Source organism: Accipiter gentilis, chromosome 10 (genome assembly GCF_929443795.1).
Source record: "Accipiter gentilis chromosome 10, bAccGen1.1, whole genome shotgun sequence".
Lineage (NCBI taxonomy): Eukaryota > Metazoa > Chordata > Aves > Accipitriformes > Accipitridae > Astur > Astur gentilis.
In genome coordinates this window covers 3,075,215-3,097,404 of record NC_064889.1, presented here as the reverse complement: position 1 = coordinate 3,097,404, position 22,190 = coordinate 3,075,215, and the positions used below count along the sequence as shown (strand labels likewise).

Below are 22,190 nucleotides of genomic sequence, written 5' to 3'. Positions count from 1 at the left end.
ATCTTATTGCAGTCTTCGACAAATATTCCATTGAAATTAAACACCTTCCATTTTTTCAGGTCTTATAACAAATATTTAATTCCAAAACCCCACCACTCCCTATCGTTAAAAATAATCTGTTTTTCCTATAAATACTGGCTCCTACACATATTCTCCTTTGGAATACAGCTTCAAAGGAAAATATTTAATTTTTTTATATTAGATGAATTGCCATGGTTAAAAAGACAGAAGTAAAAATAAGGTTGTGTGCCTAAACCATTTAACAAGGGGTAAAAAAATGGGGAAATACCTGACCATGCTATCCGAATTTTGTTTCCTAAGCCCATACATGAACAGAGACATGTATCAATACACAGGTATATACACATGTGTGTATACCTACATACATGTATCTTAATGTCTGCAGTGTGTGTGTATAAACAAAAACCATGATTTAAGAGCTTTTCCCAGGCAGAAGGTACAGTAAAACCTGTCCTGATGAGAAGGATCAGTTCTTTCTTGGGATAAAGAAAAGCCATGCTAATAAGAAAAAGTCTTACTTTTATATCGAAAGGGGATTTAAATACAAATTAAATGTGATTTAATTTGTAATTAAATTAAAAGACCATGCATAACAAGCTAAGGTACCTATTTTGCAACAGTCTAACTGCAGGCTTTACTCCAACAAAGAACCTTAATTTTTAGTTCTAGAGAATTTCCAGTTATTCTATTCAAAAGAATAATACGACAGCTGTCGAGGTAAATGGAGTTTAAGAACTTTTTATCATCTGCTGTTTGAACTTTTCTCTGTTAAGTCATAGTCATGAGTAGCAGACTTCAGAGTTTTGGCACTTTGATCACTTTAATGAACAATGAAGGAAGCTTACTCCTACAGAGTGGAAAGAAAGAAAAAAAACACACAAATTTTTTTCATTTACCTACCTTAAAAGTAAACTCTATAATGAGCACACATTTCACTGTAAGAAAAAAAACAACCTAAGTGTTGTAACAAGGAAAAAAAAAAATTAAAAATCTTTAAAAATCAATTTCATCAGCAAGGTAACTTTACTCACTCATCTTCAGCCAGACCAGAAAGGTTCTGCAAGTAATAGTAAGTCAAAAGAAATAAAACATTCATTGTTCAAAACCCTTATTCACTCCTTTTTGGTTCTGTCTTAGAGCAGAAGAAAATATTTATTTCAAATAGAAGAGGAATATTTCTTTGTCTTTTCAACTTTATCCTCCTTTGTGAAAACACATCCAGAGGACATGAGAACAAGCAGATTTGAAGAACATACAGGCACCTGCAGCTTTTAGTTTCACGAGAGGCTTTCCTTGGGCTTCGCAGAGAATGCACATAGCTCATTTGTTGCAGGAGTAGAGAAGTGTTCAGTAAAATGACGTTTGGGAAAACTGACAGCCTTGTGGCTCCTGCTTCTGCCTTACTACACAGTGTCCATGTGACGATGGAAAGATGCTCAAGAAAAAATGGCTTCAAGCAAAGAGCTGGTGACAGCACAGAGGAAGCTCTCCTCTGACTCCCCATACCGGCAACCTGACACACAGTTCACAGAAGGAGTTGTACTTACTGCTTAAGTCAACCGGAATCTGTTCTTCTAACAAAGGAACGTAATGCTAAAAACTAACGCCAAACATTCTGAAAAAACAGGTGATAAGCAGTTCAAATTGTTATGCCTCAGCTCTCCAATAAAATTTCTCACTCTGAATTTTGGAAAGAAAAAACAATATTTGTGAAGCCTTCGGAACTTATCGTGACAACCTGCATAGAAAAGTTCATAAGGGAATTAACAGCATTGGAATGAGAGCAGGATTTGAAAGTTTGGGCTCTATGTCAAAAAAATGAGAAGAAAATAAAAAGGAGAGCTCTTTAGTAAGTAAGTTTTAACCTCCTTGTGCACTGAATGTGACATAACCTAGAAAAGGATGGGGCGGCGGGGCAGCAAAAATTTATAAAGACATGACACGACATCATTTTACATACAAGAAAAACAAAGTAAGATCTTGCCAGGCACATTTATTCTGACATTTCACCACATTTGATTGTGCAACTCTAATGAGTCTGTACCACCCTTTGTACGTGAATGATTCCTTACATTTACCAAAAAAATGAATTTAAATCATGTGTCATCAGACTGACATCAACACAATTTCTCAGTGGTATTAGAACTGTTAGTCATTACGCACAGTAGCTTGCATTTTCCAGATAAAGACAGTTCAAATTACAAGCCCTTGGATTTTCTTCATTTAAGAGTTGACAAAAAAAGAGATATACTACTATCACTGGTACTGTAGAGAGACTTGCATATTCCTTTAGCTGCTTTCTGTGTCAGCCATGCCACAATATAACTTTACCTCTCGTTGTTTCATGATTATTTTGTTTCTACATTAATCTCACCACTGACTTTGAGGGACATTAAGAAGACATTCAAGTATCTGTAATTTCCTTGTTCTAATAAGTATGTTCATTAGATGGACAAAAATTTTCTTCATAAGATTTGTTCTGTGTTCTTACATGTATTTTTCTACATTATTTCAAATGAATACATCAGCAATAACAATGTATAATAGTTTTCACTTAATGCATTCCTGAAAGCCCACCTTTTTTTTTTTTTCCAATCATGCCTAACATTTTAATATTCTGTTTTAATGAGAAATTATGAAATCCTGCTTTAAACACTTCTTCTTAAATTTTTATGGAACATTCAGATGCATACCGGACATTTTCATTGCAGAAAGAGTAATGCGAGTGCAGGGCTTCATACGCGTAATACGCCAATATGAAGACATCTTAGCTTTTCTGCAGTGTCCTTATTCCCTCAGTTGCTTCTTTTACTCCAGTGGCAATCTAAAAGTAATATATTCTTAATAACCTTCCTGCTTCAAATAAGATTTTGTGGTTTCAGATGTGTGCAATAAAAAATACTATGAGATTGTTCCACAAGTCTCATGAACTACCTTACCTGTCATAACATTCAGCCTAGAAGACCTTCAGCATTTGAAAACTAGCTTCTGTTCCCCTGGTTTAAAATTAAGTAGAAAGCAAGTTGTGTGCTAATCTAAAATCCTAACTCTGGCTGGATTCCTACCGTTATATAAAAATATATACGTTAGCCATTACTCACCCTTCTGTGGTAAGCTCTTCTTCATTTCTTGTCCACCGGACATATGGAGTTGGAAATCCTACAGCAACGCATGGAAAAACTGCACTTTGCCCACTAACTTTAGTAAGTGAAGAGGGCTGCCTCACAAACATCAAGTTCTGTGGCACCTCAGGATCTGCAAATATTTTGTAAATGACAAAGTTGTTACCACATGCAAAATCAGAAGGTGATCATATTTTTTTAAAAAAAACCAAAAACCAACACAAATGAAACATCTAATTTCTATTCTGCATCTTCACAGCATTCAATCATCATCTTACCTACATAAACAGTTTCCTGTAAGAGACTCTCTCAGCCTCCCATGTGAACAACTCTTTACCATTTCCTCCAGACACGCAAACTGATTTGCCACCATTGGGATTCTGACTCTTCAAACTCCCTGGGAAACAATTTCAGCTAAAAGCTACAGCCCTGAAACTGGAGCTTCCACCAGCTAGTAGAGATTTAGTAAAGGCAGGTATAGGTTTGACTTTGTCTGGCCAACCTTGGGCAATCTCCTGACTTCCTCGGGTAGCTGCTTGAGAAAGTGCTTTTATGCACTGGAAAATGAAACTACTGCAGTAGAGAGTCAACCCTAATGGAAATAAAATAACTAGGCAACTTGCACGCTGAAGTAACACAACCTTTATCTTAAAAAAAAAAAAAATCCACCATGGTTTTCCATCTTTATGGAAACAGTGAAGTAGTTTTGATTTTGCTTTGAATTGGGCTGGAGATGATTTTGTTTCTTTTTTCTCCCCCACCCCCTTAAAAACAAGCACAAGCAAAGTGCATATTTACACACTCTTTTACTACAGGAAAAGGCCATTTTGACTGAGAGAACTGAAAACATACCCACCAATAAAGGCTGTCCAGCAATCTACACTGTAAATATTCAGAACAAAAGGCTATTTTTCTACTTTCCTAAAAATATCCGTGACTCTTCAAAATGTAACCTTAGGAAAAAGGTTCTAAAATCAATTTTAACTAGAACTGTGACCAACTCATGAAGGGGCCTCAGTAACACCTGGACAAAAGACGCAGTTTGTACCCTTTTTCTCTGCAGTAACTTCAGCATGTGCCTTGCACCATAATTAGAGGAAATGAGTTGCTAATACCAGCTACAGCATTTCTGCTGTGTTAGTTATCGTAACTCTTTCTACCAACTGCTCAAAAACCCCTGTCTTTATGCTGCTGTATTCTCAATACTCAGCTGTGCACTGACAAGTTTGCTGACAAGCAAGCTCCAGAATCAGACAAGCTATTTTTGGTCCCCTCAGTGGGGGCAAACTATCCTGTACCTACACTACTTTTGCTCACTGAAGCCCACTCTGTGCCTATCACGCACAGTATTTGGCCCCTGTCTCACCTGGGACCTACGCAATACTTGCAGGAATTTCTGAAAGTTGTTGGGTTTGGTGTTCTTCAGCTCCAAGTGCTAAAAACAATAACCGAGTGTTTACAGCACTAAGCTAAGGGCATGCACGTGCTCCAAGGTATAACACGATGAGGTTGCCAGGGTATTCGAGAGAAGCAGGCCGGATGGAAATCATGTTTCAGAACTGTCCTAGGCAGAAGGAGCCAAACTTCGAGCAATCCTGGATCACACCATCTGTCTCAGGCCCGCACACAAACTATCATAGCAGCTCTGCCCACGTTCCCTCTTAGACGGAACTAGTCTGCTTGCACCAGAAATAAGACCATGTGTGAACAAGCGGGTAACACAGTGAGAGTGACCTGGAGTGGCATATGGAGCAAGCCAAGTTGCAAAAAATGGATATAACACATTGCCAGCAAGCGATCATTACACTAGGGAGAGGAGCCGGTATGATTCACTGGAGACAGAACTCATTAATGCTCCAAGCTCACAAAAACGAATTCAGTTCTCACATTAGCAGAAACTGGATTGAAAAATTAAGTTGTTTTTTTTTTCCTCTGCATTCCTATCTATGAAAGCACCTGCTACCAAGTAGCAGAGCTCAGAAATGTATCCTCCTGCTTGCTCAGCGCAGATGAAAGGCAGACTGAAAGCCCTAAGGAAGCTCACTATCAGGAAAAGTAGAACACTGTCTGTGGATGCAAATCTGTGTGATGCAACTGTGTTCTGGGTATATTTCAAGGATTCAGAAGCAGAGCGGTGGGGTTGCTGTCAGGCGCACAACAATTTAAAAATGGAATAAAACAAGTGAAGAACAGATTAATTCAAATTCTTCTTTCAAATACATCTCAGACCAAACAATCGATTATGGGGCCACTCAAGATTGAGCACACTTCCTGTGCAACAGTTTAATCCCACTTTAAAAAAAACAAAACAAAACAAAAGCCTGCTGGAAGGGATTTTCACAAAACTTCACTATCAACACGTTCAGACTCATGACTGAGCAATGAAACAGCATTTTTTGTATTCCCTAATAGAGTTATATTTAGTCACCTTCAGCAAAACATTACAAAAGCAAGTAAACAGTATCTGGAATCAAAAGAATTCAAAAGATCAACAAAATATAGAGGTTTAATCAGGAAAGCTTCAATCGACAAAAATCACAAAAGTCTTAAGCATTCATTTGAGGGGCTGTAGAAACATGAAGGCAAACCAAACTAAAATAATTCAATTAAGCATCTTTCCCAAAAGTGCCATTCTTCAAAAACTATATCCTTAGTTGAAGAAAAGATAAGGCTTTCTTTTCAGAAAGGCTAAAGAACTTAATGAAACAAAATCCTACTTCAAACGTGATTAATTTCCAAAGCCTAGCAAATAACCTCAACTTTAAAAGAGAACCGCAATTGTAAAATTGGGGTATTTTAAAGTGTATTTCCGCATTTTAAGTAGAAAAGTGACAGAGTCATGAAAAACAGAAATATTCATTGAAAGGGACCTCTGAAGATGCCACCACCTGCTTGACGTCCTACCGGTTGCCAACGCTAGGTCAGGCCAACCATGACATTGCTCAGCCTAGCCCTGAAAGCCTCCAAAGACCAAAATTCACCAACCCCCTCTGGCAGATCTCCAAGAAGTAAAACTTGAGTCAGAATTCCAACATGAAGACTATTTCGGAAGACACAGCATAAAATTCTGGAAAGAATTATGAAAACTCATACAAAGCACAGCTAGTATTTCCCTAGTTTGGGAAAGTGAGATTCACATTCCTGTCTTATTATTGATCAATTTTCAAAACCTTGTGTTAGAACATCTGGTGACACACAGCTCTGTGCAATAGTGTCATGTGAAACAGAACACACTAAAGGTAGAAACAGTTTACATGAGAATTGGACATTTAACTGTCCCAATATTTAGCAATTTCTGATTCTTTGAGCACTGGACCTTTTGGTCCAACTCTCCAGACTCCAAAAGGGGAGATGACTTTTTATTTTGAAAGGTTTAGCTATGCCTGTTGTTCTGAAATGTTTAGATTTTTCATGCTAAGAACAAAAGTGCCTCAGCTTAAGCATCCTAAGAGCAAGGGACTAAGCACCAATTTCTTTTGGAAACTTCAACAGTATTTTAAACATGGGATTCAAGCTTGAGAAACTCAGAAGTCCCCAAACTTTTATACTCAAAGAAACAGTCAGCTCCTTCTTTGTAACATGTCACAATGGAAGTGTATTACTAGTGACTTTAGAAGAAGGCCTTCCCAAAAAGCCCTTAAAAGCTAAACCATTAAATACAGCAAAATAGTATGCATGTGTCTCCGGTCTATCTCCAACCACTGCAAAGGGTTTCAACACCGATAACTGATTTTGCTTTTCTGTTTCCCAACTGCAAGATATAGGTTAGTCTTCCCAAGGGCCAAAATCCTTTAGCTTAAGTGCCTGCACTCATTTTAAGCTAAATAGAAAAAAACCCAAAACAAACCCAACCCCCAGCTTCCACAAAACATATTACACTTAGTTCAACTTAAAATACACAAAAATGCAACACAGCAGATTCTCACGTGTTCCCCTTTGTAAGTATTCTTGTTAGGTTTTTTCCTCCTATTGCTTGACTAATGTTTTAATTACTAATTTTTTTAAAATAAAAACAGATCAATACCTGGAAGAATTTTGAGCTCCGCTTCGTCACTGTATTTGGGGGTCCCACCACTTTCAATGATGCAGCGATAGAGTCCTCCATCCAGATCAGTAGCATTGCTAATAATTAGAGCTCCACTCGGTAATTTAAATACACGATCATCCAGAAAGACTGGCTGGCGATCCTGCTCCCACCTCACAAACGGTGCAAGGTCAACATTGACTTCACAGTTAAGGATTGCACTGTTTCCTTTATAGACAGATGATGATTCTGGCTGACTGGTAAACCTGGGAAGGCCTGCAAATAGGAAATAGAAAAGTTTAAAAAGCAACAAGTTAGAGGTATTCTGAAGATGACACCAAACTTTGAAGTCCAAGTCAAGATTCGTGAACATAGTTTTTAAAAAAATTAAGCTGCTCTCCAACTCTTTAAAAACCTTAACATTTGATAGCACAATGCTAAATATAGCTGGCATAAAGGCAAATAAAACCAGTGATAAAAGTACTGATTTTAAAATAAAATGAAGTAGTTTTAGAAACAAGCAAATCTTGACAACAAAACAGAAGTCTTTTGAGTCCTCAAAAATGGGAGGAGACATGCAAGTAACCTCTGCTCACTTCTCCAGTGTTGCTGCTATCCTTAATGAGTATATAGCCAGAAGTGGCAAAAATCAAGATAGTCTCTCTGCCTGTTACATCCAAATAAATACAGTTTGAACCATATTCTGCAAGAGCTACTGATTCACTTGCAGTGGAACACAGATACCCTCTAGTACTCACAAAGAGAGTACTTGTATACCTTCCACTCTCGAGTTTACAGTCTACACAACATCTTTATTTACCACCTACAGCTGCAAAAAGCCTTACATATAGCTCCATAAGGTAAAAATTGCATTTGTTCATATTGTAAATATTTCTCTTTCTCACATTAGTGTACCTGAGAACTGAGTTTCTCCACAGCACAGCACAAAGCGAGCACTGCCACGCTGACCCGGCAGCGCTGCACAACAAATGTGTCGCCTTTTGAGTAAAAACGTTCTCCAGAAATACCCCAAGTCCACTGAATGGCTTCACATTTGTTTTGGGCGGCCACGTCCTGGTGTTGGCAGTGGGGGAGCTGCCAAGGTGGCCTCTGTGAGAAGAGGCTGGGGACTCCCCATGTCGGACACGGTTGCCACTGGTTCCAGCCGTTTCCACAGCGGCCCCGCAGAGCCCACAGCTGAGCTGGCTAGTGAAGCTGGTGGCACCTCTGTGAAAGCATATCCGAGAAAGGGGGAACCACTGCACAGCAGTGAGGAAAGCTTGAGAAACAGCCCTGCAACAGGCAGGTCAGAGCAGGAGGAGGGAGAGGAGGAAGGGCAGCTCCGGGTGCTGCTCTGGGGGGACTGGGCTGGAGCAGGAGGCAGAAGAATCGGCAGAAGGCGGGAAGTTGAGCCAGAGAAATGGGAAGAGGGCAGGGAGAGTTGTCTTCGATTATGCCTCCATTCTCTTACCACCCAATTTATTTTCATCGGCAAGAAATTAAATGTGATTTTTCCCCAAGTCAAGGTTGTTTTGCCCGTTACAATAACTGGCGAGTGATCTCCCTGTCTTGGTCCACAAACTTTTTAATCTTCTTTTCTCCCCTTCCATCCTGTTGAGGAGCGGAGTGAGAGAGCAGCTGGGTGGGCAGCCAGCAGCCAGACAAGGTCAACCCACCATATTTTGCACAACAACTTCCCATAACAGGGAAGTATCAGCTCTTCCAACTGAAATATCCTTTCTACCGTTACTGGTATAAACAAATGGTTTATCAATAAAGGCAACAGAATACAGTATGGGGGAAGAAAGAGGACAAAGCATGGGGCAGGAAAAAGAAAAGTCTCCTCACTCTCCTTTTTCCATGGTGGTTAGCTATATTATCAGCTCTCCCTTTTGCAGTTTGCACAGAGGCAGTTGTGCGGTCAACACTTACACACAGGGCAAGGCACAGCTTGCTTGCTGCAGTAGCAGTCTCAAAGTAAAATTTTCATTTTTTTTCTTGTTTTTTTTTTTTTTTTTTAATGCTCACACTTAAAACTAATATTGTCATAGAAACACCCCATCAGTACTCTCGACATCTTACCTTCCGCTCTCAATACCGCACAGCTTCAAGTACACATTATGATTTTTTTCTTTAAAGTCAGTACGCTATGTACCTTCAATACAAAAGATGGGAAGTGGGACTCTGGGTTGCACAAATTAAACCATCCTAATACAATTATTCAAGCATGAGAATGGAGCTTGCTGTGAAGCAGTAGGCTCTGGTAACCTCTAATTCCGTGCTACGGCACACAGCCAAGACCTCAGATCAGAAAACACACACACAAGGTCTCTTCACAGGTGATGCCTCATAGTCATGATTATACATGAATGAGGCTGGGACAGTTTAAGTCAGCTCTCACCTTTTCCACTTCTTTTAGCAAGCCTAAGGGTGAAATCCCTTCTTCATTATCTTCCATTTTCAGAAGTTTGACTTAACCGGAAAAAATTTCATTTATCACTTGTGAAGATGATTCTTTTACATTGTTTTAGACACTCAACTCATTTCCAAACAGTTCAACCCAGTATTTTTACAAGGTCTCACATAGCACCAATTTTTCTGTATTTTTACATTTATTTCTTAAATACCTAGTTCAGTGCTTTGCAATTCTTTCTTCCTTTAAAAAGGAATAATAAACAATCACTCAGATCAGGGACTTTAACTTGATGTTGAAATATGCAAGATACCCACAGATGAAAAATACTGCATGGTCTTCAAAATGAATGGGCGGAAAAGGCATGGACGAGTTATCTACCTCTTGGGCCTCAACTTCCTAGTGAAGTATATTACCACATGCTGCTTATCAGTTATACACTGGTGCCAAAACTCCATCTCCTGTAGTTTTCTCTGTCCATATTCACTATATTTGCCTATGAAAGAATCTATAACGTGTACTTCTTAGTTAAATAGTACTTTCTATCATTTTCAGCCTGAATCCCCATTTGCTTTCAAGAAAATCCCACAGGTTTTTTGTTTGTTTTTTTTTAAACTGTCTGATCTTCACTCCCCAATTTTTGTAGAAATCTTTGGAAAAGTAGCAAGAAGCAACACCTGATGTCACATGTTCAGGCTTTTCTCACCGGAATGAAAAACTTCTTTACTTGGACTGTAGAATTGTTCATTATTAGCATCCACTTAAGTACAAATTTTAATACATACTTTTCATAAAACTTCTGTATATTATTTCTCCCACAGAAAAATAAGTCTGAACCAGGCCAATGGCACCAACTCCAGTGCTCTGCAATCAAAGCCAACTACGTGAGAGATTAATTTGAGCAAACCCATAAAACACCATCTTCACATCTTATATTAAACATAAGACCTACAGTAAAAGACCAAAATCCACAAATTATCATGTGTCACCACGTGAGAGATCAAAAATGTTAACGCAATGAGAAGCGGGAGCATACCTGCTCTCTCGTTGTGGCTAACCTCTGATGCTATAGACAGAAAACAAACTGAACATAGAACACATACATAATTGGGGAGGGGGTACAAAACCAGAGACCTTCCCAATCTTTCAGAACAGCTGGACTGAATTCTAGCACTTTACGTTTTTGACATATAATCACTTCTGTTTTGTCAAGCAATTCCTTCCATAACCTTGTACAGGTCCTTTTCCAACCATCACATACTTTCACCCCTCTTGGAATACTATCTGGAGGCTCCTACCACAACTTCATTCCTCTGAGAAAAAAGTTTCTAGTTTCCCCTCCCAGTGTATTTGCAACCAACTTCTAGTCCTTTGATCTTAACCTTGTTTTGGTATTAATTATTTTGCATCTTTGATATTTATCCATTACTCCCTCCCTCTAAGGTATTCATAGGAATAAAAATCAGAGCTTCTTTCAACTCTCCTTCAGCTTAATGAACCTACAATCTTTAGTTTCTTTTCCTCGTTCCCGTAACCATCCTATCCATCTTTAAAGACTCAGAATCACAGAATCATTCGGGTAGGAAGGGACCCAGTCGGAGCAGAGTCAGCTACAAGGTCAGTGCAGGTTACTCGGGGATTTGTCCAGTCAGATCTCGAAAATCCCCATGGACGGAGACTGCACAACCTCTCAGGCAATCCATTCTACCATGACTGACTTCACGGTGAAGAACGTCTTCCTTAAATGCAGTCAGACCCTCTGCTTCCACCTCTTACCCTCCCACCATGCACCACTGGGAGAATGACAAAGTGACAACAGACAAATTGAAGTGCCTATTGTAATTTAAGATCACAGACATCCATGGAAATATAACAAAATTGCTTCTCTGTGTCTATTGAAAAGGTCTTCCCAAAAGATTTAACAATCACATTAACTCTCTGCACCCTGGCAGGTTACAATCAATCCTATAATCCACCAACTAGCCTTCTTTTCTGTCGTAAAATCACCAGTCCCTCTGTCCCAATTTAGTACAATACCAAGAACGTTGCTGTATCTGCTTGACTTTGCACAGTGTGTTAATAAGTTTCACCATTATTCAGTCTACAGCATTATTTAATTAATTCTTCCTATAACACCATCCAGGCCACAGCAAGAGTAACAAGGTGTCCTAAATTTGCCACACTTGCTAATTTTGTAGGTATAGACTTTGCTCTTACAGCAAAATGACCGATGAGGATGTTAAACATGATCTTTCTAAACTCCAGTCTGAGACATCTTTCCATTCCGAGAATCTCCCTCTCAATATAACCCATTACATTTCCATAATTACCTCAAATGCTTATCAATCTCAATATTCTCATTTAAATTCCTATCATTTTGACCTTTAATAATTTCTAACGGGACAGGGTATCAAAAGGCTGTATTGTGGCATGCCCATCATATTATAGTGCTCTAATACATCAATTGCTTCATCAAGAAACTCAGATGCAAACAGCAGACAAAAGTCATGTTACAGTTCAGCCTTCTTCCCATTTTCCTCCGTCTTAATTACCCTCACCTTCAAAATCCCTTTTAAAAGGGCACAGTGTTGGGATCAGACTAATTGGTCTATGATCACCCCTTGCCTTTTTGGACACAGATTCTACATCAGTTATTCTTCAAGAAGAACGTACTAGCCCCTGAATTCACAATTCATTAGAAATCTTGATTAAGAGACCGAATTCTAATTCTTTCACCAGTCTAGAAGGGAGTCCTGGACCTCCTCGTTTTGTCAGATGAGCACTGTGACTTCGGTTTTCACCTCAGCTGTTGCAATCTCTTTACCCTGTACAACTACCACTTGCACAGTTACTGCATTGGCAACTTACAGCGTAAGTGAGAACATTACAGGAGGACTAAAGCCCTGCAATTTCTAACATAATCTCAACTATGCTTTAATTTAAAATAAATCCCTTACTAGTACTATTCACTTTTAGGACAAAAAGAGGCATTGTATATTCTGTTGTGTGCAGGTGCTCCATTAAGGTTAAATAAGCTTTATTTAAGATGGTTTCATTACTCACTAGCAATGAAATTACAGTTCATTTTCCAGGTCATCTTAAATGCCAGTAAAGCCTTTATTTGATCATAGTCCTGTGTGTTTTTAAAATGTATATTTTGACCTAGGCTATAATTTTGTCCTGAAGAGTAATTTTCTCTTATTCTAAGATTATTTGCAATTTGCACTGCTTAAAAGCCTCCATTGTGGAGGAGGACCCTTTTGCTTTAGCCAACAGACAACCACAAAACAATAATGATGTATGACAAAAGGATTTCTAAATATAAGCCTTAATTACTATTAATTCTGAGACCTGTTTATAAATACAGTAACAGGTCCCAGAGTGCTGGCAAACCTCCTGCAGCAACACACTACTAGAAAATACTCTTCCACCTACCAGTCCAGAATCTTTCCATTAAAGAGCTTCTCTTTTCCTCTCCAAAATATCAATTGATCAACTTGTAAGCCTGCATTTCCTTAACTTTCTATAATCGTTTTCGAATGCATTACCACCTAAGCAAATTCAGTCTATTTAAACTACAAACACATTTAAAACTATTTTATTTAAGTTAAATTTTAAAAACATTGATACTTTCTTCTCAGTGGTTTGTATTTCCCAATCACTTCAGTCAACAAGACTGAGCAAGAATATCTAATGAAAATCAGTTACATTTCTAATGAGCAAGCAGCACCCACTCTTCATCCACGTGGTGCAAGGCATTCAGTTGACGATATTACCCCATCTTTTGCTAAATGAACATAATAAGTGATACTTTGGGGTTCTGATATTAAAGACAATTTTTTCACGTTTGTATGTACATTAATCATTCTGTGGCAGCACACATACATTATCTATCGATTTTAGGACACTGAAGGAAAATACTACTGACCTAGCAGGAATGCAGGTTAATAAACTCAATTTAGGAAGGATTATTTTCCACTTGGAATGTTCTCTAAACACTGGTAGGATAACACCTAAGGAACAGTGCGATTCTCACATGCATACAATAGGAAATAGATGCAGCACAAACTTCAAGTTTTCTCCTAGGACAATGAAGGGGGGGGGGGGGGGAGGGGGGATAAACTCTGTCCCTATTTTCTCCTTCTCTTTTGTCTCTCTCTTCCAGTCATCAAAAGACCAGAGCAATGGCAGGAATGTGAATGAACAATCTACTTAATGCAAATTTGTTCCATTCAGCCGGCATTCCCAGTCTAAGGGTTACTGAGATTTGTAGCCCATTGTCTCGATTTCTGAAAAAGATGTGCCTAGAAGAGCAATAATTCCCATGCTCCTGGAAAACACAGATGGTAAAAATTCTGGCTATAGTCTGCTGCCTTCAATAGAGCCAGTATTTCATCTCCTGTACTTTCCAGAAGAGGAGGAATTCATTGCACTGAGCCAGATGCTAATCTAGTTCAGCAGTCTCTCTGCGACCATGGCCAGTGCCAATCATTTTCAAGGAGGCTGAAAGAAAAAAACCCTTCCATAATCAACAATTACTAAATAACTTGCTCATATGACAATGTTCTAACTAACTTCAGAGTAAATGCTTGCCTTCTGCTCTAAATACTGACCGTTAGCAGTCACTGTAATGCTCAATTTTATTTAACATGGATGCTATTACCATACACACATTTAATCCTCTTTAGAATCCTACTAACCTTTCGGCACCAATCTTGCCAAATCAAGAATGCAACAGAGAAATAAGAAAAGAGAATAACTTCCTCATCTCTAGGGCAACCCAAGACTGCACAGGAATTCACTTTTTCCCTGCCTATTGCAGGGTTGCATACCTTTACTACATGGTCACAAGCCTGACAGATCAAGTCTTTGTGAGTATTTTTGTCATGTGCCTGAGTCTCCTCTACCCCTACTGCACAGACTGGAATTTAATATAATACTTTGTATAAGCACTAAACAGCTCTAAACACACACACACATTACATGCTTATGCAATTAACTGCTTCCCAAAGCTAGTTTCAGGCCTTTTTTGTGGCATCTCGTGCTCAGCAAATGTTTTCCCTGGTTTTTTTGCCCTGATTATTTCTATTGCAGTATGGAAAAAGTTAAACACTGGAGCAGCTGACAGTGTTTCCAAACCTACTACCTCCTGTATACCAGCTATGAAAATCCTCTGTTGCCCAATGTTACTCTTACACAAGTTTCTCGTAACTTACCCAAGTCTAAACTAACTTTAGTAGTATCACCTACAGACATTGCCACCCTATAGCTTTCACCTTACAATCCTTCTGCATTAAACTGTTCTGTTCAAACATAAGAGACTGTGAATGATTACACAAACTGCTGATAATTTTAAGACACTTTAATTTTTTCCCCTATTCTTGCTTCCCTAATCGAATTTGAACTTATGACAAATCCATAACTCTATTACTACTTCATTAAAATAGCCTCTTGGGAAGCGTGAAGATTTTAGCAATGCAAGTAGGTAAAGGGGTATAGAAACATGATACCCTATTGTTAAAATAGCTACAACATCTGTTATCCTTCAGTGAAGCAGCGGATCTTAAAGATGCCGCATGTTTTGTTAGCGCATCAGCTTCTCACCCGAACCCTGTTAAAAATTAATAAGTCCAGCCATCTGTGGACACTTCATTAAATTATCACAGATCTTTTTCTTCTCCTTTGCTTGAACATTATTCAGCATCATTTGTCTGAGTGGCAGAAGTGTGAAACATGTTTTAAAATACAATTTTGTTAATAAGACATATTTCATGAATCTCACTAGCAAATAGATTAGGCTTCAGAATTACAAAACATTCACGGAGAACAGAAGTCCAGCATCACCTGAATTAAGATAAGGCCAGATGCTTCTAATCCCTTTTACAATGAAGAAACACCAACTATCATGTATTCCCCCCCCTTGCTTAGGAAAGCTAGACAGGAGAGAATGCAACCTGGCCTAAAATCTGGGGAGGAGACAACTGGTCAGGGGAGATAAGAGTATTCTTAGAAGGATTATAACATGAAGAGAGGAAAACCTACCAAATGTCCTTGTTGGCTAAACTACAACAGGAAGTATGTGAAATACACAACAGGAATGCGAAATTTCAGTACGTAATCAGACTCCTAACTTTGTTAAACACAGTTGGTAACATAATTAACATGGCATATACTGATTTAAAAAGCTGTCCCTTGATCAGAATTAAGAAATGGGGAAAGGGAAAGGATGTCATTGTGCACATCAGTAACAAGCACATTGACATAAGTACCTATATGCATATAATTACACACACAGAGTAACCTGGTATGACCCCAGAGCTGTTTTGAACTGGCAACTGAACACGAGATCTCCTGAAGTCCCTTCCAAGCTCAATTATACGATGACACTACGCTATGGGGAAGCTATACAGAAAACTATGGAGAGATACAGCAAAATACTGCACAAAATACTGCGCAAAGAAGAACAGAATTACACCTGTCAAAACAAGCTTCTTACAGGGAAAGTTAGAGGAAAATTGATCATGCCCTGGAGCACCAGATTAGATTACACCAATCTGAGGTTGCCATCATCCCCTCTCAAACTTGGATCTGAGCTTTGCCACAGAACCACAAACTAAAAACAAAACTAAGCAACCACACACGCACAAATTTAAGAGGGTGTTTGGACTAGTAAAGCACATCAGACTATTCTTAAGTTTTACCTGTCAAAAACGTTTCTCTTAGGATTTATTTTAAACAAAAAATGTTTATAGAGTTGTCCTTTACAAACCAGTGGTAGACTTTGCAAAGCCTAATATCCTGAAAGCTCAAACCAAAATACAGCAGCATAAGAACACAGTCATGTAGATGTCAGAAAAAAAACAAACTTACAAATTGATGTGATCAAATCTGAGAGAGTATTAGAGATCAATTCTGATTCTGAACTGTATTAGAGGTCAATTCTGATTCTGAACCAGGCCACAGAAAGCTCAGAGTACCTGCTGAACTCAGTCCATCAACAGAAACAAATAGAGAGATCCTGACCGTTAAGAAACCTTGCTTAGCCTGGAACAACTCTTTACACCTTAACCAGGACACAATAATCCCACGTGAACTTCTCTCTCAAAAGCTTGATGAAAAGAAATGAGACAAAAGTCAGCAAGATAATCCTGGTGAAACCACTAGACTTGTGACTGACAGCACAATACTGAGTAAGAGAGAAGTCAAACATCTAGAAATAACTCTATGATGCCAACTTTGCCAAACGCTACTTTTGACAGAAGTCGCAGGAATAACGAAGTACTCAGACCAAGAAATAAAGAGCAGACATGATGTATACATCCTGATATTGTAACAACCGGGGTATGGGCTCCTAACCAGAAAGAAAAATAAAATAATAAAATTAAACAGCTGAATGTATGCTTGCTATGTTCTCCGACATCCCAAGTCTGTAGTGATGATCCAGGCTCACAGCCTGACCAGCTCCAAGAGAAGCGGTAGAGGAATTTCATGAATGAGTAAGACTGGCTATGAGACAGGATGAATGCCTGGCACCTGGTAACTTCAAAATGAAAGACAGTTGCTCTGCAACTGCAGAACACATCCTGGCAGAATTTTTAATGAAGATAACTGGATGTGTATAGCTGCTCAAGTTAGGAGTGAAGCACTTATGGAAAACCCTAACGTAGTAAGATTCAAGCATATTTTTAAAAAACCCTAATAATGTAGAAGGAAGAAATGCTAAGCAAGAAGTTAATCCAGCCTTCCTTAATGGAAGTAGATCAGACCTTTTGGAGGAAACAAGAGAGACCAGAAATTAAGAACTGATCTTTGCTAAGATATTGAATATGGTTGAAGAACAACAAGACTAGAGAATAGACCAAGGCTAAACAAACAAATCCAAACTCTAGTCCGGTGATATCAAGAAAGGATCAATAAATTATTCCAGGAATAAAATGGGAACAAGAAACGTGATTCAAGGAAGATCTTCAAAAATAGAGGTCATTGATGACAACCATAAACTACAAGAAAGGTAATGGGAGGCAAGGTGGGGGATGTCAGTCCGTGGCACAGCAGAAGGTCAGGCTCAGAAAGTGCTGCACAAAACGGCACAGGAATACAGAAAATATAATTCGGCTAATGGAGTAGGTGAAATAATAGCCCCATTAAAATCAGAGACAGGACTTGCAATTAAGGGGCCAAAGAACACAAAAGCTCCAGCATCAATAGCAGCAGTTCAAGGCAGCAGGAAAAGCTGCAGCAGCCACAATGAATTTGATCTGTACAGACACTCGGAAACATGGTAAGTAGACATTTCTAATACCACAAAAAATGAACTGAGCATGTGCAAACTATGGAATAATTTAGCTGGTACTGTTGAAGATCATTCTAATAGTGAGGACAATGAAGAAAGCACTCTGGGATTTCAAGAGAAGACCTTTAGATAAGGTATGCAGATTGCCCCATCATTTAAGAAACCTCAGGTCTTGATCAATACACTGCCTTAAAAAAAAAGTACAGGCTCACAATTACTCTTTCTAAAACAAAATCAATAGCCATAACAAAAGAAGAGTAAGATCCGAGTATTCTGGTGAAAGAAAAGAGCTTGACAGGTTAAATAATTTTAGATCCAGGCGAGGCTATGAATTACGAAAGCTCATGTGAACAAGCTATTCAAAGAAGATTAATGCACAGAAAGGACTGTCATGATAAATTTATCAAGAAACTGGAAGAAAGGAAAGATCAGAAAAACTTTTACAGGCAACTCTACAGACAGTGACAAAGACAGCTGGTACCTGACAACAGACATTTAGAGATAGGAAATAAACCAAACAATTTCCCGGAGAAATACTCAGAATCTATAAATAGCAACGAAACCCCTCAAAAATAGAGTACTTGAAGACTGACATAACAGGAGACATAAATACAAAGAAGAAAGAACTTCTACAGATACAAACATCTAGCTGAAAAAGATGTCTAGAGACAATAAGGATACATGGCAGAATGGAGGAGAAAAACTAAAAGGACTATAACTAGCAAATTATTCGATAAAACTGTAGGTCACTCAAAGGGATCTGGAGAAAAACAGCTAAGGTGTGGATTATCACAGCACTGACCCTTGAATCATGGACAGTTGCTAGCAATTAAGCTCATCGTATCAGAGAGAGTTTTTTAAAGGTCTCTCCATCATGAAGCCTTTCTTTGCTTTATTTTTAATGTGTTCAATTTGAGAACAGTCACAAAAGAGCAGAGTGATGGTGCAGCTAATCCAGGAATTTTACTTTAGAAGCTATTAAAGGAGGAAGAGCAACACCTTTACAGAAACCTATAAATTATCTAGAGACATTTCCCCATGCCCCCTCCCCCAAAATAGGGGGTTATATATGCAAGTAAGGAGGAGTTGCAGGGTTTTTTAATAATTTCACATTTTTATTTCTAGTGTACTTGTGAATGATAAGACATATCATATGCTTTCAAAAATGCTACCAAGAACTAACCTCACTGATATCAACCATAGCAAGTTTCATAACTTAAATTTTCCTTATTAAAAATAATTTTCCTCCATTTTGTTTCCTTTTCAGTGTCATTAAACTTCCTCTTGAATTTCTATTATGAAAAAAATAAAGAATTTATCAAACACATATTTCTGCCATGATACTTCTTACCCTTACAGCTTTTGTGTCATCTTTCATTTGGGTAGGTGTGATAGTACAAGTTCTTATCATTTTCAAAATGCAATATTCAGTTGAGTTAAATCCAAACAATGCCAGTGTGGAGACCCTTCACTTTTACACTAACTAAAGCTGAAATGTCTTGTTGAATCCCACACTAGAAAATGAAGTGAGTTAAGAATACAGGCTGCATATGTAACTATCACTTGCCTGACAGTTTGGGATTTAGCGAGTAATCTATGCGAAAATTTGTCAAACAAAATTACAAAAGGGATTGCTGGTGCTGACGTGCAAAACAAATAAGGAAAAATACATATTTGAGTGAAAATATTAACAAATGAGAAAGCTAATCTAAACAAAGTTCATCCAACTTTCTTGTCTGGCTGTGCTGATGCATCATCAATATGCTCTCACCTTCTACTTTAGCATCACCATCTAGGATCACCCATCAACAGATCATCTACTATAAACCCAAGTGATTTCAGAAATTTGGCACTGAAGCTCCCTTTTACAGAATTCATGCTTCTCTAGAGATTAACTATATTGCCTTCCGCATTTTCAAAACCAAAGGTCAAGATTTGAATGTATACTGCAAAGAGCTTTTATTTTTTATGACTTAGAGTAAGTTGATATTATTTTTCGAAGTACATGAACATAAAGACAACTTTGTCCATTAACCAATGCACAAAGGATACTTTCATTGCTAATTACAAGACTTAACAATTTAAGTTGCAAGCTGGTAAACTGATAAAACCTAATCTTTTTGGTTTATGAGATGGAATGTTGCACCTAAGATAATGCCTAATTAAGATAAATCTTAACTTAATGAATGACCACAGGATTTAAACACTTCTCTGCTGTGTGTTTAAGAATCAAGAATATTAGCTACCACAACCATCTTAAACAAGATAATCACAGCAAGAAGGGAGATTTCCACTACATGTAAACGGGATAGCTGGTAATGGACATCTGAGGTTTCACCAATTTGGGTTTTTCCTCCTACATCTATCCATCTGAGAAAGGATCCAAAATCATCCCTCCCCACCCACCCACCCCCCCCATTTTCTGGCTGGGCTTAATAAGGGATCTCTCATTGCACATTAATTCTATTCTAGAAAATACATACTAGTTTGGTTTTTTCCTGAACAGTAACATGAAATTGTTACTACAGCATGAAGTTCAGGCACGGGTGTTACAGATCTACTTGTGCCCCCTCTCCTATAGCTACAGGAGGATTTGTAACCCTCCAATGAGCACAAATAAGCTTTAACTAGCTCACTGACCCATGCAATTAGGGACAGGGATAGTACTAGTCAAAATAGGCTCCGATTTTACTCGATATTCGGTGTAATAAACTTTAAACAGAAAAGCTTAAGAAAACCTGCATTTTTAAATAGAAACAGTGGTTTCAATATCATCCAACTAGCAAATTAGAATCTCTTCACCTAGGCTATAACTTGATCACTAGATATCAATTAAGAGTTTAAAAAGAAGCAGGTCTAAAATTCTCCTGCTGTGGGCTTTCACCCAGGATGAGAATAATCAATTCAGCTGCAGACAAATTGTACAGCTATCTGCTGTGGATGTGGCCAGAAGCTGCCTGACACTAAATCATGACTTGGTAGACTGCTTTCATATGAGTTGCTGGAGAGAACACAGTGCTCTAAAAAGCACGATAAATTCACTGGACAGAGAAGGACCTGAAATCAGGCTCGAGGAATTACAGGAAGCAATTCCTGGCATGCACACCACAAAAATAAGGGAGACAGACCGATTGCTGCCCAAGAGAGAATACATCCTGGATCAAAAGCAACACTTCCTCTGCTCTTAAGTCTAGAAGTTACTATGTTGATACCCTGCTGATCTCTCCAAGGCTTTCAGTTCAAGTATGAAACAACAGATTTAGTTTGATGATATTTCTGCTGATTCATTTTAAAATAATTATTTCATTCATAAGCAATTCCAAGTCCTCCCCTGCCATGCCCCCTAAAAAGAATTAAATTCAAACAAACTCTGGGAGAAAAATTGTACCCTAACTCTCATTTAACACCATGTGAGAGGTATACAAGTCATTCAAGATCAGAGTAAAACATCAACATCATTTTGCTTTGGCATTTGTTTGGGTTTTGTCAGAAAGGAAGAAGGAAAGGAAATAGATGGTATGCTAGCAGTCTCTCAAAGGCAAAGCCTTCCAGGCTGCACACCCAAAAAGTGAAGCGCTCCATATCACAAATTACTTCAATCACTTTGGTTCCCGTCTCCCAAATTTATGCAATTACTGCTTAAAAAAAAAAAAAAAAAAAAAAAAAAAAAAAAAAAAAAAAGAAAAAGATGACAAGTCTATGAATGCATTTTTCCTAACCTTACACTGAAAATATTTATAATAGTTCTGAATTTGGACCTTTGCTTTCACTCCAAGTACTAATGTAGATCAGTCCAAGGGCTCGCAGAGATTTTTTTTCCTACTTTAACTGGACAACTGTGGACTGTAAGAATTTAGAATGACATACAAGGTAGAACATTTATTATCTTACATGTCTAAACTCTCACGTTTTTAGTAACGGCTGACAGAAACTGTACAAAGTGCAGTTTTGTTAAAAACACCTTTCCCATTTGACTGTCATTGACAAGAAACGCATTTTGATCTAAGCCAATTTACGAAAAATGCAGATGCTTTTTTCACAGAAAATGTATTTTTGCAAGGAAATTTTATCACCCATGTCACTTACTTTTACTGCTCAAGTGCTCTTAAGTACTCTCCAACTGTAGTATCTATGCTCTTAGGTTTTTTCCAATTCCAAGGTACTAGAAGTTCTTTATTCATGAAGACCAGATCAAGATTTTTTTTCCCCCCTCACTCTTAAAGGAAATATGCAATGCTGAGTAAAAAGCGTTCTGTTATTTCCAACCTAAGTGCATCTCCGAGGAGCTGATATATGCACATAGTTTGTTCCACTCAG

The 22,190-nt window shown here is 38.2% G+C and overlaps 1 protein-coding gene across 8 annotated transcripts in view; it reads right to left on the bottom strand.

Moving 5' to 3' along the window:
• NEO1 (neogenin 1) overlaps positions 1 to 22,190 on the bottom strand; it is a 221,419-nt gene that overhangs the window by 126,273 nt on the left and 72,956 nt on the right. For all 8 annotated transcript variants that reach the window (XM_049812368.1, XM_049812369.1, XM_049812362.1 and 5 more), the window contains exons 3-4: positions 7,168 to 7,443; positions 3,123 to 3,276 (exon numbers count right to left, since the gene is read on the bottom strand). In XM_049812368.1, the coding sequence (XP_049668325.1) occupies positions 3,123 to 3,276; positions 7,168 to 7,443 (430 nt within the window). The remainder of the gene's footprint in view (positions 1 to 3,122; positions 3,277 to 7,167; positions 7,444 to 22,190) is intronic.